The sequence below is a fragment of the Papio anubis genome, chromosome 15, assembly GCF_008728515.1.
Source record: "Papio anubis isolate 15944 chromosome 15, Panubis1.0, whole genome shotgun sequence".
Taxonomy (NCBI): Eukaryota; Metazoa; Chordata; class Mammalia; order Primates; family Cercopithecidae; genus Papio; species Papio anubis.
Window position 1 is genome coordinate 11,627,357 of NC_044990.1, and position 24,539 is coordinate 11,651,895.

Below are 24,539 nucleotides of genomic sequence, written 5' to 3' on the forward strand. Positions count from 1 at the left end.
AAGATTTGGTTTTCTAACCTGGATATTTTTGTGTTTTTTTTTTGTTTTTTTCTTTTTCTTTTTCTTTTTTCTTTTCTTTTCTTTTTTTTTTCTTTTTCAGAAAAATTATTGTCTCTTCTACCAGAATATGTTGTTCCATATACAATTCACCTTTTGGCACATGACCCAGATTATGTCAAAGTACAGGATATTGAACAACTTAAAGATGTTAAAGAGTAAGACTTTTTCCATCCCATTTTCATATTTTCTGAAAGTTATTTTTTTCTCCTTAATGCTGATAATTGGATCTCAATTGTAATTAGTTTATTGATGTATTTCATTTATTAGGCATTTAAGGTTCTTTATTTGCTCTCTTGTCTTTCTTTTTTCATACCATCTCTTTATATTACATTTTTAATGTAGTTTCCCAAAACTTAATCATAATTATTATAGTTATGTTTCTTTACCAGTCTGGTGTTCCTTTTCTATTGAAGTAATTCATTAAAATTTCCATTCCATTTCTTATCTTTTCCTTCTTCCTTCTGAAACTGTGTAGATTTTCATGTGAGGTCAGTTAATAATCTCTCTTTTATTCATGTAGTAAGCACATTTTTCTGTGCAATAACTATCTTCCTCTGTAGAAAGAGAATGGTCTGATTTAACAATGGGCCAGATTCATAACTGGGGAGCTACTTCCACTTATTACTTAATTGGTAATTCTCTAACTAGAGTTTAAAATATTTGTAATTCTTTCAAAGATTATTGCTTGAAGACTGAACACATTGTACGTGCCTAGATGGGGAATAGGAATATAATGATATTTAGAGAAGTCTTTTTAAGACCAGCATGATTCTTTAAATAAGCTCGAGACCCTAGTCCTCTTTCAGTTACAATAAAAGATTACCATTGGGATTTTTAATCAACTAATTTATGATGCCTTTAGTTTCCTGTTATGTTAAAATAATTCTTAATGTCTTAATGTATGGAAATATTTCATAGTTAAATAATTTGAGAAGCTTCAGGAGAATAAAATCAAATTACTGATAAATTCTCATGGCAAAGGAAAAAATGCCCTTTTTTCCCACTGCAGTTTTCTTTTTTAAAAAATAAGAAATTAGGTTGGCTGGTCATGGTGGCTCATGCGTGTGAACAGGTCTCAGCACTTTGGGAGGCTAATGTGGGTGGATCAGCTAAGGTCAGGAGTTCCAGAACAGCCTGGGCAACATGGCAAAACCCCATCTCTACTAAAAATACAACAAAATTAGCCAGATGTGGTGATGCATGCCTGTAGTCCCAGCTACTTGGGAGGCTGAGGCAGGAGAACGACTTGAACCTGGGCAGTGGAGGTTGGCAGTGAGCCAAGATCGTGCCACTGCACTCCAGCCTGGGCAACAGAGTGAGACTCCGTCTCTATTTAAAAAAAAAAAAAAAATTAGTTCTATCAAAATTAGTTCTATGTTAGAGTGATTAAAACTGTTGAAAACATCTAGCCACCTCTTTCTGAGAACACTGGGTTTTTAAAAATAAATAAAACATCCTTTGGAATTTACTAGACATTTACGGTTGTATTTCTAAGTTGCCTCAGTGTAGCCATGTGTGATCTCCGTTCTATCAGGGAGCCACTTCAGAAGAACTTATCCTATACCTAAGTTCCTAAAGGTTATTTTTTTCTGTTCTAGTATAATACCTTGCTTCACATTTCTCTCTTCCTTTTCCCATTACTTTTCTCCTCTATGTATCAACTATAACTTTGTTCCTTTCTCTCTGTATAATACATAGGCAAAACACTTTTCATTTTTTATTGGAGTTTTATGTAATTAATTTTAAAACTGAGCTACTGAAGCTTTCTTTTAATTTTTCCCTTTTTAAGCAAAGACAATGCTTATAGTTGTCTATTGTGTTCTCTCTATTAATGAGTATTCTTAACTGTTTTTATATTTAATAAGGCAGTTATATTCTCTTGAAGAGTTCCCATCAGGACTGTAGTCAGTCTTGAGTATCTGAGGCCTCACTTGATCCATGGCCCCACTATTCCTTTGACAGTCTTTAACTCCCTGCCATAGCTGAGGGTTAAGATGACTTCATCCTTTCTGCCATTTATGTTTCCTCTTTAACCTGCCTCCTTGGAAATCTAGTGAGATTTTAAGAAGGGATCTTACAAGCTCATGTCTGCATTGTTGACCTGTTTATATGTTTGTGTGACATATTCTTTTTTCTTGCTGATTTGTAACTGTTTCTTTCTTTTTTCTTCCTGGAGTTACATAATCTAGGTTTGTTACATTTATATTTAGAATTATTGTATCTATATTTAACAAAGGATTATTTTCTTCTATATTTCTTTTTTCCTTTTTTTTTTTTTTTTCTTTTTTAGATGTCTTTGGTTTGTTCTGGAAATACTAATGGCTAAAAATGAAAATAACAGTCATGCATTTATCAGAAAGATGGTAGAAAATATTAAACAAACAAAAGATGCCCAAGGACCAGATGATGCAAAAATGAATGAAGTATGTAATTCTTTGTAAATAATTATGGTTCCATATTGATTTAAAAATTTAGGTGTAAGGTATGAAACTTTTGTAGTATTTATAGACAGCATCAAATAATTTTTTCTATTAGTAATTAGAATTACTGACATGCAATTAGCAGTAATTTTATTACAAGTAAATGAGCAAAACCAGTAGTGTAAACTAAAATGCTTACACAGACTATTGCTTTCATTAGTTTACTGTTCAGACTGGATTCATGTTCTGATATTATTGCTAGTTTACAGAGTCTAGATTGCCAGCTTAAGTATCTGTTTTTTAAAAATATACTACTGCAGAAACTGTATACCGTGTGTGATGTTGCCATGAATATCATCATGTCAAAGAGTACTACATACAGTTTGGAATCTCCTAAAGACCCAGTACTACCAGCTCGTTTCTTCACTCAACCTGACAAGGTAGTTGCTTTACAATTTGTGTAAGTTGAAATAAAATGTATTCTGAGCACTGGGTTGTAGGAAGATAGGAAGCATCATGGAAAGATTGCTATGAGTCTTAAGAATGTGATTTAAGATCAGAACCAGAATATGAGTCAAACTGGAGGACACACATTAGGTTCAGATATTAGGATGATCTGGTGTTTATGTTCAGTTTTAAGGCAGTCTTAGAGCACAGGCAGAAATGTGATCAAAGCATGTGAATTTGTGAATTAATGGCCATTGTTCAAAATGGGAAGGAGAGTGCTGATAGAGATACAGTCTGAAGTTAAAGCCCTTTATTGGGATTTGTAATTGGTATGAGGAAACAAACAGAGAATGGACACTGGAACATGCCTAAGACCCTGGGAATACTACAAGAGTGTTACCAAACCACTCTCCAAAAAACTTGAGTGTGATATGAGATGTAAAAAGTATTTCCCACAATCCCTCTTACTCCCTCATAATTTATTTAATTCCTCATAATTTAGCTGAACATATTGAGTAACAGAGTATGGAAATGACCACTATCCTCTTTTTGCTTTTAAAGCAAAGTGCCAGTTAAGACCTTACCAGGGTATAGAGATTTGGAACAGCCCTATAGGAGTGCTTAGTAGCTAAAAGGGCCGTCACGTTGAGGTGAGCAGAGTAATAGATGTATATGTGATCTTTCTCCTGAAGGGTGTTATTAAAGAAGCATGTGTTTTCTGATGCACTCTGAGAGCTCTAACATGTTAGAGCTCAAATATGTTTTGTTAATATTAGAGTTGGCATGAGGTTGGTTTAAGCTTATGACAGTAGTTAAAATCAGTGACTGAAATTTTGTGTTTCATATGATAATTTAGTTTAAATAAAAAAACGGCTGTTTGCTTTGTTGGCTTTTGAACCACCTCGTAGATAGTGTTTTGATATTCACTGACTTCTTTTTCTCTTGGTTGTAGAATTTCAGTAACACCAAAAATTATCTGCCTCCTGAAATGAAATCATTTTTCACTCCTGGAAAAGTATGTTTTGAGAATCATTTTAATTTTTATGTGGCAACTTATTTTAGTGTGATTATTGGCAAAATTGTGTTATATTGTATTGCTTCAAAAATTTGTATTTTCAAGCTAGAAAAATATAAGTATTAAGTGTCTTCCATTTACTAGTAAGAAATAATTATATTTACGAAATATATGCAAGCTGAAATACACAGACTTACTTTTTAGCTTGTAATTAAGTCCCAGGAGACCTGATTCTTAGACTTCTTAGATTAATATCAAGATAAAAAATCTTTAAAAAAGCATATTCTTATGTCTTTCCATGGCAAGGGTCTAATTATCTATTTTCATTGTTGATTATTCATTTCATTTGTTCTCACTTTTTATGTAAGCCATTTTCTCCAAATAACTAAGAAATTCAACTGTTATGCTGTCTGTATAGTTTTTAATTTGTTCAAGTAATATTTAGTTTATACTTATTTTGCTTAAGGATAGACACATTTTTCATGATTTGTAAGTAAATACCTTGACAGAGATGTTATTTATGGTTCTTTACATGTAACTTTCTTTTGGCTTTAATCAAATAAAAAGATGTGCATTTCTCATTTCAGCCTAAAACAACCAATGTTCTAGGAGCTGTTAACAAGCCGCTTTCATCAGCAGGCAAACAATCTCAGACCAAATCATCACGAATGGAAACTGTAAGCAATGCAAGCAGCAGCTCAAATCCAAGCTCTCCTGGAAGAATAAAGGGGAGGTAAGTGCAGAAGAAATGCCACAATTTACATTTAAGGATTCCAGCAAGGCTATGAGATCTGAAATAATATAATCCAAAATGTTTCATGTCAGTAAATGGAAAGTAATGTATTACTTACTTTTTCCATTTAACATTGGTAGTCACAAGTTCATACTTACTTGCTTTCTCATTTTGGATGGGTGCTCCATCTTAGCCTTTCATTGTTTAGTTTGTTGGGGGTAATCTGTGTTAGTACACATAAACTAGTTTCCAACCTCAGTGTGTAGCAATTCTAAAACTGTTACATTATGGTGTATCATACAATGGGATACATAGTCATTAAACATGATGAGGTCTGAGTTAGTATGGAAGAGTTTCCACAATACATTATTGAGTGAAAAAGGCAAAGTATATAAAACAGCATTATGGAATCTTTAAGTATTGAAAGCAGATTTATGTTCACATTTGTTTTTATATGCATAGAAATATTTTTGAAGAATATACAAAATCTTAACAGTGTTTATGTTAACCTAGTATAGAAGGGAGGCTATTTTATACTTTTTGGTATCATTTGAATATCTTTGTTTAGTACCATGTACATGTATAAACTTTTTTGTTTGTTTTAAAAGTGTGTTTTTGCTTTTTGGGTTTTTAAAATTCAACTTTTATTTTAGATACGTTGGGTACATGTGCAGGTTTGTTACATGGGTATATTGCATCCAGGTAGTGAGTATAGTACCCAATAGGTAGTTTTTCAGCCCATCTCCTCCTTTCTCCAGCTCCCCCAGTAGTCTGCATCGTCTATTGTTCCATGTGTATGCCCATGTGTGCTCGGTGTTCCCTCCCATTTATAAGCGAGAACATGTAGTATTTGCTTTGCTGTTCCTGTGTTAATTTGCTCAGGACTATGGCCTCCTTGCTGTGAAGTACATGATTTCATCCTTTTTTATGGCTGTGTAGTATTCCATGGTATTTATGAACTTCATTTTCTTTATCCAGTTCATTATTGATGGGCATCTAGATTGATTCCATATCTTTGATATTGTGAATAGTGCTGCATTAAACAGATGAGTGCATGTTCCTTTCTGTTATAACGATCTATTTGCGTTTGGATATACAACCAGTAATAGGATTGCTAGATCAAATGGTAGTTCTGTTTTAGGTTCTTTGAGAAAGCTCCAAACGGTTTTCCACAGTGGCTGAACTAATTCACATTCCCACCAACAACGTATAAGTGTTCTATTTTCTCTTCTGCCTCACCAGCATCTGTTGTTTTTTAACTTTTTAGTAATAGCCATTCTGACTGATGTGAGATGGTATCTCATTGTAGTTTTGATTTGCATTTCTCTGATGATTAGTGATGATGAGCATTTTTTTATGGTTGGCCATTTGTCTTCTTTTGAGAAGTGTCTGTTCATGTCCTTTGCTCATTAAAAAATGTTTTAAAAATGATTCTTGTTTTGAGAAAAATAAAAGGAAAATTAATTCATCCTTTCACTAGTTTTAGCATAAGTGCTTAGGGCACCATTCGTTAGCACAGAGCATTGTATAGGGCTAACCTGCCACTATTTATTGATTTTTGCCAAGTTATTATTAAAAGACTATACTGTATTTTTCATTGTTGATAACCAATCAGTAAAGAAGGTAGGTGACATTCTAAAAATCTTACCACCACATTTCTCACAGTGAATAAATTTTTGAATGATATGTAGTATGATAGAAATGAAAGAAATTGCATTTATAGCTTTTGTTTGTTCTAGATTCCTGTATTAATGCATGTTAGTAGCTGATACCTAAGTGACCGTTTAGTTATATCAGTTGGACATTTTCTACCAAGTGGCCTCATATTTAACATGACCAGAAACATTTCCATCAACTCATTTTCTAAATTACTGGTTTTTCTCCTTGAATTCCTCGTTATAATCAAAGATGATCTAATTCACTTAGTCATCTAGGCAAAAAGCCTCAAAATTGTGTTTGACTCTTCCCACCTCTATATTTGTTCAGTTGCTAAGTTTTACTAACTTTTTTCTAAGCAATGTTTTGTACTTCTCTTTTTACTGTCATCATTTAGTTCATTTTCTTTCTTTAATTATTGTTGTATTTGACTAGTTTACTTCCTTATTCCTCTCAACTGTGTATGTTGTATCACTGCTAGATAATCCTTTAAAAATACTGCTGTTGTGATGTTATTTCATTGCTCAGAGATCTTAATTGACTTCCCTTGTTTACTTTCAAGATAAGTATAATTTCACCCTCTCCTTATCATCCATTTGTTACTCAACACAAAAGTGTCGTAATTTATATTTTTTCAATATAGTTTTCTTTAAACTTTCTTTCAACTTGTGACCAATCTGTTTTGTTATTTTTTTTCTTCCAAATTCCATCTGTTTAGTGGGACTGTTTCCAGGGGAATGAAGTAGGTATATTTGAGAAACCTGTTTGGTTGGAGAGTAGGAATGAGGGAAAAATTATGAGAGGAAGTTAAGAGGTAGCCTGATTATGTTTGGACTTTGTGAACCACGGTAAGGAATCTGGATTTGATTTTAAGTGCAACTGAAAGGGTTGCCAGGGAGTCTAGCAATCTAATTTGTGTGTGTGTTTTTTTTTAAATTGCCTTGATGATTTGTGCAGAATGTACTATAGAGGAGCTAGAATTGAGGTAGAAAAACCAGTCAGGAGTCAGCGAATCATAATCTATGGCAGGGATGAAGAGGGAAGAAGATGGTAAATAGTCAAATTTCAGATTTTTTTTTTTTTAAAGAGTAGTCAAGTGCAGTAGTGAGAAGGGAGGAGTGAGTTAAAACAAGGAGTTTGATGTGTAACTAACTATGAACAATCAGTTGAGAATAACTCACTACCTTTAGACCACTCTAAGATTTATTTAGATGTTAGATGCAGATGATCTTTCTGATGGATTGGATGTGAACAGCTAGGGAAAGGGAGGATTTAAGGGTGTATCCTGGGCTTTTTACCTGAATAACTGGAAAGATGGTGGTACCATTTACTGAGATACAGAAGCCTTGAGGAAGAACAGGCTCTGTTTGTATGTGTGTGTTTTGGGGAAGTGGGAATAAGAAGAGTGTTCAAATGACTGTTTAGGTTACATTAAAGATCAGGTGCCTATTAGAGTTTCAAGTGAAGTGTTGAGTAGACAATTGGATATGTGAGTTTAGAACTCAGTGCAGCTGGACCAGAGATTGAGATTTAGGGTTCAACAACGTATAAATAGTTTTAAAAACTAGATAAACATGAGACCACCCAGGACAGAAGCCTGGACCTTTATATGAATGCCTGCTCTGTGCTTGGCGCTGATTTAAGTGCTTGGCATACATTGGTAAGTAAAATTGATTGACAAAAGATTCATGCTTATATTCTAGCAGAGGAAGGTAGTCAGTAAGTAATAGATGTAATAATTATGGTGTGTTAGAGGGTGTTAAATGCTACAGAGAGAAGAAAAAATAGAATAGGGTAAGGAACTGGGGCAGGTTGCAGTGTGTAGACCAAGCTAACCTGCCAACAAGAAAAGTTTTAATTGGTTCTATGATCTGACCCCAAAATAGAATTTAGGTTTTAAAAAGAAAAAACTAGATTTAAATTTTTGATTTTTAAAATTTCTTCACTATATTGAATTAAATGAGCTTCATTGCTTGTTGAGTTAGTATCAAATATGGTAGAATAAAACTGGTTCATTTTTGAAAAGAATGACATTTTTTCCCATGAATCTGTAAAGCTATACTAGGGACAGAAAAAGCTTTTAAGGTTATTTGATTGTAATAACAATTACAAATATCTGTATTAAAAGGCTTGATAGTTCTGAAATGGATCACAGTGAAAATGAAGATTACACAATGTCTTCACCTTTGCCGGGGAAAAAAAGTGACAAACGAGACGACTCTGATCTTGTAAGGGTGAGATATTTGCATTGATTTTATAATAATATTAATTATAATTTTACTTAGTAAATAGTAATGTTTACACTGAAACCAGTTAACATGACTATCAAATTTATATTTTCATTTTATTTTAGTGGCTTTAATCACAAACCTGAGTTTATAATTATCCTCTATGTAATTTAAGTGTGTAGAATCTGTGCTCCTTATGAATGTGATGAGTAATCTCAATTGTTCAGGTTTTTGGTATTAGACTTGCCAGTTGCATACTCAACTGCTTGGTTTTTGTATTGTTTTGTTTTCCTCATTTGCTTGGGGTTTTGTTGGTGGTGGTGGTGGTGTTAACATAGGATATTTAGACTTAGCCTTAGAGAAGGGGAATGGAATGAGGATCCTTAAAGGTTCTTTCGTTTAATTTATTTCTTGAGCCTTTTACTAATTGAGCTGCTATTAAAGGTAGAAAATGCTATAGTTCTCAAGTTCTTGTTCAGTTTTTAAATCTTAATAGAAATAATAAAATGATAACTTGTATGATAGTTGTGTTATTTTAAGACAGATTTGCTGAATTTTTAGTATAGACACAAAATACAGTTATGTCTTCTAACACAACTCTGGACTTAACTGGGTTTGTTTTGACTTTACAGTTCAGCTTCAGATCATTTTCTTAATAACTGATTAGGCTATCAGAATCAATTTTCTTATCTGTATGTAAATTATGGATACTTAGCTGGTAAACTTTATCAGAGTAAGTGACTTAGCCCAAAGGAATTGTTGCTGCTGTTTCATTGTTACGACTTTTGATTATGGTTATCATAATAATAAAAGTTAAAATGTTTGAATCTACTTGATTAATAGAGGTGAGAGGTTATCCGAAAAATAATTACTTTTGCTTTCTCTAAAATATTACTGTACATCTTGTCTTCTACTGGTCCAACATTACACATGCCAAGAAGTTTATTTTCATGTTTCTCCAGTAACTTATTTTGGCAGAGTGTTTTTCTATTTAGAAAGAATTATTATTATTATTATTATTTTTTTTTTTTGAGATGCAGTCTCACTTTGTCGCCCAGGCTGGAGTGCAGTGGCGCGATCTGGGCTCACTGCAACCTCCGCCTCCCGGGTTCAGGTGATTCTCTTTCCTCGGCCTCCTGGGTAACTGGGACCACAGTTGTGTGCCAGCATGCATGGCCAATTTTTGTATTTTTAAAGGCGGGCTTTCACCATGTTGGCCAGGCTGGTCGCAAACACCTGACATCAGGTGATCCACCCGCCTTGGCCTCCCAAAGTGCTGGGATTACAGGCTTGAGCCACACCACCCGGCCGAGAAAGAATTATCTAAAATTTTTACCGAATTCTCACTATATTTACTGTAAGTTATGATGTTTATTGGTGCTTTAAAAATTTCACATGAGCAAAATTAAGAATTGATCATTTAGTTTGAAAAGAGTCTTGTTATCTGGATTTACAGAAGAAAATCCTTGAATTGGACAAGGTATTATGTCTTCTTAGTTCTCACTTAGTGCAGAAATTCCTTTATTAGTGAAGAGAGCTGGTCACCATGTTGAGAATGCTTTAAGCAGAGAGCTCATGATGTATTTCATTTGTTGGAAAAGTCAACTAGGCCACTCATACCCACACCTATAGTGTACTACACTTATACCCTTAGTGTTCCCATCCCCTAAAAGTTGGGAAACATGGTTTTTATTAATTCTTAATATTCTGTTACCCTATAAATTTTACATATACTTTTACCTTTTGGGATAGTACAGAGCAAAGTCTACTCTATTTTTCATAGAACAGTTTTGAATTTTTGAGCTCTTGAGATCTATTAGTATGATTGCAGTGGAGGCCTTTTGCTATTTGTTGTGGCATGGATAATGTGTAACGTTAGGTCCAGTTTTAGAGGTGCTAGGAGAATCTTATTAATAAGCTAGTTTTGACTGAAGTGCCCTCAGATGAGCATTATGAGACACAAATTGAATTTAAAGACCAGTGGATTATAATCAAAGAGCATGGTCTCATTTGCTTGTTACCAGCTTCACATTGAAATTTTATGGCAAAGGAATTATTTTCCATATACGTTTGTATTTAAATATTTAGCTTTATAAATAACATATTTTCCCTATCTTTTGCTTCTAACCTCAATTTTGTACTCCCTCTGTTCTTAAAACAGTGCAATGCAAAATGAAAAAGAAATGAGAAGTAGTGGTGCTTTAGGAAACTAGATTAGTATTCTCAAGAAAGTAGACATTGGGTTTTCTTTTTACCACCAACCTTTTCCAAAGCATAAAGGAAATCATCTTCCTTTTTAGATCTTTGGACATCAAAAAGAATTGTAGCAGTTAAAATAAGAAGTAACATTTTAAATTTAGTTCTGATTTAACATTTCTTTTACCTTCTCATCTTTGAGTAACAGTTAATTTTTAATTTGTGCACAAAACTCTAAATAAAAAAAAAACAAACTAAATCCAGTCATGTATAGATCTTCCTGTCTCCTTAGAATATAAGGATAGCTTAATGTTACCAAATCTTTTAATATAATAATATATTAAATAAACCAAAGGGAAAACCAAAAACAAATAATTTCAGATCGTGCCTAGAGGACATAAATAAAACTTAAAATCCGTTCTTGACAAATACGAACTTTTAGTAAACTAGTACCAGAAGGATACATCTTTAATGTACTAAAAGTTTTGTCTATTTTAAATCAGTAGTCAATGCCATTCTTCCTAAAGGCAAAATACTTGAAGCATTCTTTTTAAAAATCAGAAACAAAACAACCTGCTGTCACCACTGTTTTTTAGAATTGCTCTAGAATGTTTGACGAATTGTTAGTTTTGTAATCTTAGAAAAATCAAGCAATTGAAAATCTATCCTTACCTGTGTATATATTTTTGTTTGTAACTAACATTACTCTGATAATTTTGCTTTGTATCAGATGTACATTTAGGGGAAAAGGGATTATTTTCTTTATCACAAGAACCACTGCAACAACAAACTTTGATTGATTGATTGATTGACAGATTCATAGATTTAAATATAACCTTAAAAAGAAATAGGGAGTACCTACATGTAGAAAATCTCAAAACTGAGATAGGGAGGACCTATATGTAGAAAATCTCAAAACTGGAAGACTTGAAGAGAGAGAAGATAGGCCATGTTCCTGTTTAGGAAATAGGAGTAAAAAAGGATGACAGTTTTTTCCAAGTGAATATATAATTGTAAAATTCCAGCATGATTTTGTTTCAAGTCTATGTGGAGGAATAAATAGATATAAAAGGAGCAGAAATATAGGTAGGTTCAGCCCTACCAGACACATAATTATACTTAGTAAAATACTGTGCTTCTGTTATGATAGCCCGTAAATATTCTTCTTGTTCAAAACATACAAAATAAAGGAAGCACTACAAATCATTGATTCTGAAATGGTTGAATGTGTCTTTGGGAGTGGAGAATCCAGTTTAGAATCTCACCTCACATTCTATTCTAAAACAATATACAATAGTGTCTTAGTCAGCTCAAGCTGCCATTATAAAATACCACAGACTGGGTAGCTTAAACAACAGAAATGTATTTTCTTACAGTTCTGGAGGCTGGAAGTACAAGATCAAGGTGCCAGCAGATTTGGTTCCTGATGAGGGCTGTCTTCCTGGGTTACAGATGCCACCTTCTCCTGTGTCCTCACATGAGAGGTGTGGGGCGAGGGGAAGAAGAAAGGCACCCAAGCTCACTCACTGGTATTTCTTCTTCTAAGGACACTAATCTCATCTTGCAGGTCCCACCTCATGACCTCATCTCAACCAAATACTCCCAAAGGCCCTGTCTCCAAATAGGGTCACATTGGGATTAGAGCTTCAACATACTTTTTTTTTTTTTTTGTTATGGGGGTCACAATTCAGTCCAAAGCAAATAAGAAATAACACTTAAAGGCCAGGTGCAGTGACGCCTGTAATGCCAGCACTTTGGGAGGCTGAGGCAGGTGGATCACTTCGGGTTAAGAGTTTGAGACCAGCCTGGCCAGCACAGCGAAACGCCATCTCTGCTAAAAATACAAAAATTAACTGCGCATGGTTGCACATGCCCTCTAGTCCCAGCTACTCAGGAGGCTGAGGCAGGAGAATCGCTTGATCCTGGGAGGCAGAGGTTGCAGTGAGCCGAAATTGCCCCACTGCACTCCAGCCTGGGTGACAGAGCGAGTCTCCATCTCAAAAAAAAAAAAAGAAAAAAGAAAAGCCAGGCATGGAGGCGGATACCTGTAGTCCCAGCTACTTGGGAGGAGGCTGAGACAGGAGAATGGCGTGAACCTGGAAGGTGGAACTTGCAGTGAGCAAAGATCACGCCATCGCACTCCAACCTGGGCAACAGAGCGAGACTTCATCTCAAAAATAAAATAATAATAATAATAAAGAAATAACACTTAAAAGTAAGCATAGAGGCATACACAAAAGCATAGAAGAATATAGAGAAAACCCACTAACACCCCAGTAATCAAAGTTGGCAAAGGACACAATACCAAGGATGTAATTATGCAGTTCACACACAGGAAACTCAATTTAAAGTTAGAAAAAGTTACAGATAATTTGATAGTTTTTGTTGTTTTCTTTTCAGTGATGTTTGAAAATATAAATTGCTGCAGATTTTTGGAAATTGTAAGTGTTCATACATACAAATTATTGTTGGGTCTTTGGAGAATTTCTTCAGCCTTCACGCTGGTTCACATATAGATTCTCTGAATATAGACTAGGATTTTATTTTAAATGTGAAAGCCATTGGTTTTTTGTTGTTTCTGTTGTTAGTTAAACCTAGAAAGAAGCAGTATCTGTAATTCAGAAGTGTTTCCAAAATTTATAATAAATGATGAATATGTTTACCTTTTATATCTTGCAACCTCCATTTGTAAAATAATGCTTCTTTTATGATGTTGTAAGCATGTCATATAGTTAATATTTTATGTCTTACGCACTGTGTGGTAAAATTAGAATTACTTAAATTGACTATCAAAACAGATACTTTAGTATAGTTGTCATTTAGGACCAAGCACTGAATTTATAATGCTCTTTTTAATGAGATAGCTCTTCACTAAAATTTATAATATAATAAGATACTGATCTTGAGAGGTTTCCTTTGAAGACACTCCAACTTAAAAGTAAGAGTGAAAATGTACCCTTTTACCTCAGGTAAGTTTTTCAAATTAAAAACTATAATAAAAGCAAATAAATACAGTTCTGGTGTATTTAAGAGCTGTATATTTTAGGTACATGTTTGGGACAACAGTAGATAACATTTTTTTGTTTCTTTCCTCAAAATATGTATACTCACAATTTCGTAACGATAAATTGTGAATTTTTTTTTTCCTCTAGTCTGAATTGGAGAAGCCTAGAGGCAGGAAAAAAACACCCGTCACAGAACAGGAGGAGAAATTAGGTATGGATGACTTGACTAAGTTGGTACAGGAACAGAAACCTAAAGGCAGTCAGCGAGGTCGGAAAAGAGGCCATACGGCTTCAGAATCTGATGAACAGCAGTGGCCTGAGGAAAAGAGGCTCAAAGAAGATATATTAGAAAATGAAGATGAACAGAATAGTCCACCAAAAAAGGGTAAGAGAGGCCGACCACCAAAACCTCTTGGTGGAAGTACACCAAAAGAAGAGCCAACATTGAAAACTTCTAAAAAAGGAAGCAAAAAAAAATCTGGACTTCCAGCACCAGAGGAGGAGGAAGAAGAAGAAAGACAAAGTGGAAATACGGAACAGAAGTCCAAAAGCAAACAGCACCGAGTGTCAAGGAGAGCACAGCAGAGGTAAGCATGTGTAACTCTAAACTGCATCTATTTCATTACTATATTATAAATCATAATTTGATGCTATCCACATTTGGGTCTTCCCAAAGCAGAGCAGAATCTCCTGAATCTAGTGCAATTGAATCCACACAATCCACACCACAGAAAGGACGAGGAAGACCATCAAAAACGCCATCACCATCACAACCAAAAAAAAATGTGTAAGTTGTGAATATTAAATTTCAAACCAATTTCAAATTATTTTGAAAAAGTTCCTAAATTTGTAAACATACATATTGCTATATTTAAATTCCATTTATTTAGCCCCATTACACTAGGTAAGATAAAATTTTTATAAACTTACCTGAGTGACTGATATCTCAATAAACTATCTTGTACATTTTTACAGGTGTAGGCAAATCTTTATAAGTGGATACCAAATAGCATATTATTTCCTATACAGACTTTATGATATCTAAGGAAATGATAAGATATTTTAAAATAATCACCACACATTGACCAGGTTGCCTCGTCATTCCACAAAACCATTTTTTTTAATGTTTCTCATTAGCACCTTTTCTTTTAAATGAAAGAAAACAGGTCTATGCTTCTGTTTTTATTCTTTGAACTTGTAGTAGGAAAGTAACAGGTACTGTTTTTTAAAAATTATATCCATACAAATTATCACGTTGATCTCAAGTGTTTGATATCTTGGTTTTGTTTGTTTTCTAATCCAGTTCGTGTATCTACATCAACATGTATATCGTTTTAGATGTTCACACAAACACATTTATAAGAGAGGTATAGTAACAATGTGTACCCCAAATTTTAGTGTCATAAGAATATCAGTGCTATAATTTGTAGATTTGACAGTATTTTTTCTCCTCAGTTATGTGAGTGGAAATAAAGTAGCATGTCTTCTATTAGTCGGAAATTTAGCACACTTTTTCTGAGAGCAATCCCACCCATACATAATTACATCAGTGGCTTGACTTTTCAGAGTTGCCAACATACTGTCGTTAAATACTCAATTATCTTAGAGATTTTCCTATTCCTGTGTATTCCACAGGAAGAGGAAAAGTTGCCTGGGTGTCTAGCCAGTACTTCATGCCATCTTCCATGTAATTTTTCTATCAGGTTAAAAGTAAAGGTAAGTACATTTTTTGTGGCAGCTTTATAAATGTGTTTGGATTCAGCCAAAGGAAATCAGTATTTCTAAACAAAGGATTCTTAAGGAATCCTTTATTTAATAAAACTCACATGAATGATGTAACAAGGAAATAACAAACCTCATAATTTTAGTTTGTTTATATTTGGACATCATGAAATTCAGGGTTTAAATGATTATTGTGCTCTCCTAAAATTACACAAGTCCTGTGAATATTCTAAACCAAATAAGTATTTCTTTAAAAAAAAAAAAATTGATACAGAAAAAGATTCTGTAGTCTGTCTTGGAAGCCTATCTTCCTTTCACTGGGAAGCTCTTTCTAGAGCTAGATATAACATAATAATGTATGTTAGGATTTGTTTCTTTTTCTTGTTCTGACATCAATGAAATTGAAAAAGATTGTCATTATGTTTCATGTAATTTCTATAGTTTCATTAATCCCGAAAAACCAAACCAAGTAGAAAAATTGTTTGGTTTGAGCATGAGTTAAAAAATGCACATTTTGGATTGCTTATAGAAGTGATAAGTTATGTTCCTAATTTTAAAAAGTAAATATTTATCAAGAGGGATCCATTTGATTAGATGGTTCTATTACATATTTTTTGATGCCTCCTGTGTTTCAGAGAGTACTAGGTGCTAGGGACACAAAACAGACATGGTTCTTGTTTTCATGGGTTCGTGGTTCTTGTCTTCTACCATCCAATGGAGTGAGGAAGCTTTTTCTTTAAAAGTAACAATGAGTTGATATCTTGAGAATAGTAGGGGCTAGACAGGCAGAGAACAGGTGGCAAGAACACTGTATTTGAAGTTTCTGAAGTGAGAAAAATCTTGGCAAAATCAGAAAGCTAAAGGAAGGCAAGGGTTTGCTGAATTGTAGTTGTGGGGAGTTGGGGAGCAGAAAGAGATGAGAACGAACAGATAGGCATGGACCATCTACTGTTCCTTGTATACTGTGTTAAGGAGGTTTACAAATTATTCTCAGCTCAGTGGGGAGCTCTGTAGTGGCAGTGACATCATCTGTCTTGTGCTTTTAAAAGATAACTTTGTAAAGAGATAAGACAAGAGATGGGAATGGTTTGAGTTAGGTGGTAGCAATGGAGATGTGGAGAGAAGTGAATGAATTTGAGATCTCTGTAAGAATCTGTAAGGCCAAAGACTGGTACACTATATTCAAAGCAAAATCCGTTTCTGCTTAGAGCAGCTCAGTAGACATAGATGCCTTTTACTGCATTAGGAAAGATGAAAGGAAAAGACTTTGAGTTATGTTTTGAATTCCTTTATTGTATGTTTTCAGTCACTTTTTTTGTTGTTACTTGGTAGATAATTTGTAAGATTCTGTGATTAAATGCTAGTGTAGGATTCAGAATATTAAAGAAATGTTCTTGTCTCATAAAGTAATTGAGGGTAAACATGATATGACAATTGATGAAATACTTGAAGCATTTCTTCTAACGAGGTAATCTACTGAAAGATTGGAACGTTCATTGTATTTTACATGTGTTTTACTCTAGCCGTGTAGGACGCTCCAAACAAGCAGCTACTAAGGAAAATGATTCAAGTGAAGAAGTAGATGTGTTTCAGGGTAGCTCTCCTGTCAATGATGATATTCCACAGGAAGAAACAGAGGAGGAGGAAGTTTCTACAGTAAATGTATGTGTTCAAAGTTTCTTTGAGTGGTGTGGTGTATAAAAACAGTAAATGTTTGGTTAGATCATTTAGTACTTGTCTAATTCTAAGTATTTATATATTTTTCTTCATTAGTTTATAGCATCGTTTCATCTACCAGGTTGGATAATGGAGAACATCTCTTATGGAAACCCGAAACTAAGCAAATAGGTGTAGCTTAGTGAGAATGTAAATGTCAAGCCTGAACTGAATGTATAGCATTCTAATATTGACACTTTAAGCGTTTAAGTTGTACCTTGATTTTAGGACACTGATACGCATTAAGTATACTACTGTTTATATTTTACAACTCTCTGTTTGGTATTTCTATTTGGGTTTCATAATAGAAATTAGAAGTTAGTTACACAGAATAAAATCAGCCTTTGGAATTGAAGTTTGAGCTGAATGAGAATTCATAAAATTGGTAATACATACTTATTTTGTGAAGTAGGGATGTGTTACTTCCTGACTTTCTTGTTTTTGTTTTTGAGACAGTCTCACTCTGTGGCCCAGGCTGGAGTGCAGTGGCACACGATTTGGGCTCACTGCAACCTCCGCCTCCCAGATTCAAGCAATTCTCCTGCCTCAGCCTCCAAAGTAGTTGAGATTACAGGCCAGTGCTACCATGCCTGACTAGTTTTTGTATTTTTAGTAGAGACAGAATTTTACCATGTTGGTCAGACTGGTCTCGAACTCCTGACCTCAAGTGATCTGCCTGCCTCGGCCTCCAAAGTGCTGGGATTACAGGCATGAGCTGCTGCACCCAGCACTTCTTGACTTTCAAAGTAATAAATAAATAACTTTACCGGTTAATACAACTCAGATATTTCTTTTATGAAAAAATATAATACATTTAAGTAGAAGCTCTTCTCCCATCTTTGTTTGAGAAACCCAAGTTCTGTAATCAAGTCTCAGAATTGGTCTCTACTGTTCTGTCGTATTTAATGGAATCAGAACTCCTATCTGTACCAGGATTCATGTTTGTGAATAAGTGAGTTAAGTACACAGGAAAATATGCTTAATTGTGGTCTCAAATTAATTTGGCTTGTTTCTTAAAGGGTTTTGGGGGGACATCAAAGTAAGGAAGGCTGAAGAGTCAGTAACGATTGATGTCTTCACCAGAGAAAACTACATAGTAAATTAAAACCCTTTTTTATATTCCTATTGTTAATATTGACATTTTTTGAACTAAAGTTTTATGCTTTCATTAGTGCCTGCCAGTAAATGATAATATGTTTGAATTTTAGGTTATTTTACTGTATTGATAATTGTTAAGATTCAAACTCAGTAACTACTTTCCCAGAAAGATAATGTAAGTTCATAAATGTGAAATGTTTTCATTTACCACAGGAAACATAAGTAGAAAAATGATTAATCTGTTTGAGTTATTTTTCTTTCTGTAGACATTGACTTCTGTGATAGAAAAGTAAAATAGTTTTTTTCTTTTGCTGTTCTGGGAACGTCTGTGAGCATGTAAGGGTTCAAGTATTATAGAGGTCTGAATATGTGATGCCAGGGCAGAAAGTAAGGATAAAAAAGTTTCAGGGAAAGGAAAGCAAAGAAAATCAGGAACAAACGAGAATAAAGATTGGTTAAAAATGATTACTGCATATCTTATGCACATATACCCATTTTAATTAAGCATCTGGTGACTTTCCTTTTAAGGTACGGCGGCGAAGTGCTAAAAGGGAACGACGATGAACAAATGTAATTAATAACTTTCTCTGTGAAAGCTTTGGAAAAATCTTTTTTTTTTTTTTTGGTCAAACTTGAGGCTGAATAAAGCCTTTGATGCACAAAATGGGACTGCTGAAGAGTGGACAGTTGGACCTTACTTTGGTGACCCCATACAATTTGTGGTCACATGCTTTAGCCATACGCATGATAACCTTGACTATGGAGTCTTGTGAAAGTGTAATGTGCGATGGCTGTGTAGACATAAAGAAGAAACTTGTAAATATCTTTTTTCTTTTTTTAATGTTTCTGACTTCTGAAGTGCTTGTATAGCTTTTATCTGCGGCTTTAAACTGACAGTACCCAACTGTTTATTGGATCTATTGATTTGAAAAGAATTTGTTAGGATAGATCTTAAGCAGTAATCTGTCAGTGTTTGTATTTGTATTCTCTGCAATTTTACTGTGAAAAAATTTTTTTTCAACAATTGGTGTCATTTTCTTGATGTCACTATTTGTTGGAGAGTTAAATGGTCTCTTCCCCTTGTGTATCTTACCTAGTGTTTACTCCTGGGCACCCTTAATCTTCAGAGGTGCTAAATTGTTTGCCATTACACCGGAACGATGCCTCTGATAGGAGGACAACCATGCAAATTGTGAAATAGTCCTGAAGTTCTTGGATTACTGTACACCTCAGTATTGATTGGTCCCAGAATTTTCTGGCCTTTCATGGCAATGAAAATTTTAAGAAGAAAGATTTAAAAGTATTTTAATTTTAAAGAGTGTGTTATAAAATAATGTACTGAATTCTTTATCCCATTTTATCATCCTTTCAGTTTTTATTAATCTACTGTATCAATAAAATTCTGTAATTTGAATGAGTTTTTAATAGTCTAGAATGTTATTGTGTATAGATATTTCCTCTTGAACATTATGTTCAAAAAATGCAAATTACACTATAATATAAAACCTGATATATACACATTAGGAAAATTCCAGTTCTCCATAACAGTGTAAAGTTAATCAGAAAGAAAAAATTTTATTGATGCAGTGTGTCTTTATAAAGCTGTTCTTGAAAGCCAAGTGTTTTGTATTTTATAGTGAGTTGCATGTTTATGAAAAAAAGTGCTGAAAATGGGATGTGCTCTTTTCTGTAAATTCATATTTAGCCATAGTCTATGATAGATTGCCCCATAACATAGTTTTTCATCAAGAGTTTATTATTGTACTTTATTTTGGAGCCAAAAAATTGATTCTGGGGGGTGGGGCAGGGTAGAAGTGGTATATCCAACTATATCAGCTACTGTAGTTGTCACAGTCTTGTGAACTTTGAATGAAATTCCACTTTGTCCAGATTGGGAGAAGTGGAAATTTATTTGGATTTAGAGCAGGTCTTTTTTTTCCTTCATTGTAATCTGCAAAATACAGAAATAAATTACTTAAGGCGGTATCCTTTGTACAGTTGTATAAACTGTATTTTGAACCAAAACATGTAGGTTACTACTTAATGCTTACCTAAATTCATTTTAGTATTTTAGGTGCTGTTATGTTTTTTCATGGTTAACACCAGAGGAAAATAAAAATCATATTCTAACTTATTAAATTTATCACATTGAATAGTGGAACATTTTCATATGATACACCATTATGTTTAAGGTATATTTCCAAGATTGGTTATAATAGATGGGGCATATAATAAAGAAGCTACTATTTTGGAAAATGACATTTTACTATTTGCCAATGTATACTGCAGTTGATATGATTTTTCTTTTAAAGATTTGTTCGTGTTTATGAAACAGCCATTTATTTTTTAAAAAGTGTTTTGAATTGTGTCTTAATCTCTCCATATTTAACTATTCTTCATTTACAACAATACTGACACCAGTAATTATGAGAGGCTGTCATATATCAAAAGCAGCTCAGGTTGGATCAAGATACATTGGTTTTGAAATGGTTCCTTAGCTCGGTTTTCCCAAACACATAATTTCTGTTTCAGCAGTACAAAGGCATGTTTTAAAATCTATAACATAAAGAATAAGGAATAGCTTTGTATTTTTGTCATTGATTAAATTGCACCGGAAATGTTTATGGAAATATATCATTAAGAACCTTTTATAAAACATACGAAAAAATGATTGTGAAGGATTTTTATTTGCATGATCATAGTTAACCAAATTTCGTTGCACATTTTTGTAATGCTGTACAGCAGTTCACAAAAAAATGTTCATTGTAGATTTTGTTATGTTCAATGCCAATGAGTCTGTAATTTTACAACCTGTCTGTTCTTTTTTTGGGTGGATTACGATGTAAATTTTTCTTTTTCTTTTTTTTTGGTAGAGAAATAGGTGCAATAATCACAGTTTTGATGTCTCGAGTCTCCATCTTAGGGGATTATCTTACGTTTAAACTTAACATTTCATGTATTAACATTTCATGTACTAACATTTATAGAAGCCACATACTTTACAATAAAATTAAGTGTGTATAAAACATTAATTGCTAACAATTGTTAGCAGACTATTCAGTGATAATGTTCGTTTAGAAAATATGTACTGTATAACATTAAGAAAATATTTAACTCCCTGTAACAAGCTCCATTATGAAAATCTTATTCCTCAGTGAGGTTATCTTGCTGCACTCTGTAGCAAATTTGTTTAATCCACATTATAATAAAATGTCTTGCTGCAGTGCAACAGGAAGCTTTTTCAGTGATCTCCACTGTATATGTAAATTACAAACGTGGCTGTAAAACTTATTCCAGGTATTAAAGGTTAAATTACTTTCTATATCTTCTTATAACTTGTAAGTTTGATTTTTAAGATTTCATTTTGTCCACTTGTAAGAATGTCAGGAATTTAAGAATTTGTTTAAATTAGGCATATCTCTGCCATCACATAGTATTATGTCACCATGATGAACAATTGATATTTAAATAGATAACCAATTTTCAGACACATTTTTAGATTTCTGTGAAGTTGAATAAACATGAAAGCTAATGTGAGTGTATTATTTTGTTTATGTAAATCAACATATATATTTAAATACTAAATGGAGAAAGGCACATTTGATGATTTTTAATTTTGGAGCCTTTGTTTCATGAAGTGGAAACATGTCTCAGTAACTTTTTCCAAACCTTTTGTTTAAACTTCTCATGCAAAATGTTGGCGGACAGAGGTTTTTTAAGTATTAAGTTAAATAATTGCGTAACTGAACCAAATAAATGTATAATATAAACTTTAAAAATAAGCACTAAATAAATAAGTTGCCAGTCGCAGTTTTATTAATTCATTTGGCAAACATTTATTAAGTGCCTACTATGTGCCAGGCACTCAAAAATTTTACTCAGTTTTGCAGAGGATAAAGTGAGATCAAGATAGAATAAGTCCCTGCTTTTGTGGTACTTTCATTATATTAGAGGTGGGTGAATAAGCAAAAAAAAAGAAAAAAAATTAATATATAATGTCAGGTTGTGAACAATGCAGTGAAAAAAAGGAAAAGCAGGATAGAAAGTACTAATGATAGATGGAGAAGTTATTTTATATACTTTGAAACATATAGTTTAGGATTGTTATATGTTCATGATGAAGTGATACGGTTTGTAATTTAAAATGTCACTTGGTATCTTTATGAATATTTTTAATCTACTTTGCTTGATATTAATGTAGCCATATCAGTTTTGTTTTAGCTATTGTTTGCATGATAAAATTTTTCCTTTTATTTTCAACATATTTATGTTCTCATGGTTAAAATGTGTATCATGTAAACATATTATACTTAGATTTTGTTCTTTCATCTGAGAGTCTTTGTTCTTTAATAGTGTTTAAGCTCTAGTGTAGTTACTTATATAGTTGATTTTAAATCTACCATTTTGCTATTTATTTTATTTTATGCCAGTCTCTCCTTTATTTTCTCCTTTCCTGCCTTTTTCTGGCTCAGTTAAGTGCTTTTTATTATTCTATCTCTTCCATTAGCTTTTTAGTTAAACCTGATTGTGTTATTTTAGAATTACAGTTTTTATGTTTGGCTTATTGTAGTCTGTGATTAATGCTTTTGCCACCATCAGAACAATGCAAAAAGTTTAAAACAATTCAGCTGTATCTGCCTCTCGATCCTTTGTGCTAAAGTTGTCTATTTTCAGTATAAAAATGCCACAATATCTTTGTTGAATAGTCCGTGTTCTCATATTTACTCATAGATTTTCTGTTTTCGCTCTGTTCTTTTTTTAAGAATCGTTTTGTGCTATCATGTTAGTTCATTTTTCTTTCTTTTTTTTTTTTTTAATTTCTTGTTTTCAGCAGTTTGACTATGGTATGCCTAGGTATGCTTTTCATTTTATTTAATTTGCTTGGGGTTTACTGACCAGTTTTATCTGCAGGTTGATGTCTTTCATCAGTTTTGAAACATTTTTGGCTGTTACCTCTTCACATATTCTACACTATTTTCTCTTTCTGACATTCCAGTTATAAATGTGTTAGACTGCTTGTATCCCATCTGCCTTTAAGTGTGTTTTCTGTTCTTTCCACTCTCTTTTTCTCTCTGTGCTTCATTTTGTATATTTCTGTTGATCCATCTTCAGATTTCTTTTGCTATGTCCGTTCTTCCTGTTAACTTTTCAATTAGTTATTAATTTCAAATATTGTATTTTTTAGGCCAGTGTGGTGGCTCACACCTGTCATCCCAGCACTTTGGGAGGATAAGGTGGGTGGACCACTTGAGGTCAGGAGTTCAAGACAAGCCTGGCCAATGTGGTGAAACCCTGTCTCTACTAAAAATAAAAAATTAGCCAGGTGTGGTGGTGGGTGCCTATAATCCTAGATACTCAGGAGGCTGAGGCGGAAGAATTGCTTGGACCTGGGAGCCAGAGGTTGCAGTGAGCTGAGATCATCACACAGTTTATTGCACTCCAGCCTGGGGGACAGAATGAGACTCTGTCTTTAAAAAAAAAAAAAAGTATTTTTCAGTTCTAGAATGTCCAGTTAATAATATTTTATAGATTTCAGTTCTCTGTTGAAAGTCTCTTTTTACTCATCTTTTCCTCTTTTCTCTTAATTATATAGTCCAAATCTGTACGAATTAACTACAACATCTCAGTCCTTTGTGGATCTTGTTCTTTTAACTGTTTTTTCTATTGAACATCAATCAAAATTTTCCTGGTCACATTTTTTCCTTCCTCTTATGGATCTTGTAACTTTTTTCTTATTTGAGGACATTGAATTAAAAGTACTAAAGGATTGAAGTTGATGTGATTTTTCTCCCAAGAGATTTTCCCTTTTTTCTTTTAGGCATTACAGAGATTGATCACCTCAGGAGTTGAGCCTGGGTTGCAACTTTAGTTAGATTCAATCTGGTTGTTTCAAATGTCTTAATGGTAAGATGTGCATTATGTGACAGACTAGCACAGCAAACCTGCAGGAGATTTCGTTCAAGCTATTCCGCCCAGCTTCTCAGCAGGAATGCTATTTGACACAGGGTAGTCAAAGGTGGCTTCTTTGAGAAGGTGACATCTGAGCATGGATTTCAATTAAGTGAGGCAGCAAGCCTTATGAATATCTGAGAGAAGAGTATTCCAGGCAGAGGGAAGAGTAAGTACAAAAGTCCTTAGTCAAGAATGAACTTTGTGCATCAAGGATTTCAAGAAGGCTGATGTTTCTGGAGTTGAACAAAAGATGAAGGGGTAGACCTGTGATGTCTCTTGGCAATTTTGTTC

At 33.7% G+C, this 24,539-nt stretch overlaps 1 protein-coding gene across 7 annotated transcripts in view; it reads left to right on the forward strand.

The window, feature by feature from the left end:
- PDS5B (PDS5 cohesin associated factor B) overlaps positions 1–21,625 on the forward strand; it is a 178,980-nt gene extending 157,355 nt beyond the window's left edge. For 2 of the 7 annotated variants that reach the window (XM_021929535.2, XM_021929536.2), the window contains exons 26-35: positions 101–215; positions 2,351–2,483; positions 2,801–2,920; positions 3,880–3,942; positions 4,530–4,675; positions 8,460–8,565; positions 13,908–14,347; positions 14,437–14,547; positions 17,006–17,144; positions 18,825–21,625. In XM_021929535.2, coding sequence (XP_021785227.1) covers positions 101–215; positions 2,351–2,483; positions 2,801–2,920; positions 3,880–3,942; positions 4,530–4,675; positions 8,460–8,565; positions 13,908–14,347; positions 14,437–14,547; positions 17,006–17,144; positions 18,825–18,860 — 1,409 coding nt within the window. In that variant the 3' untranslated portion in view covers positions 18,861–21,625. Of the gene's footprint in view, positions 1–100; positions 216–2,350; positions 2,484–2,800; positions 2,921–3,879; positions 3,943–4,529; positions 4,676–8,459; positions 8,566–13,907; positions 14,348–14,436; positions 14,548–17,005; positions 17,145–18,824 lie in introns of those variants that run through there. The other 5 variants (XM_021929537.2, XM_021929538.2, XM_021929539.2 and 2 more) reach the window with 5 other exon arrangements.
- The last annotated feature ends 2,914 nt before the right edge of the window (positions 21,626–24,539 follow it).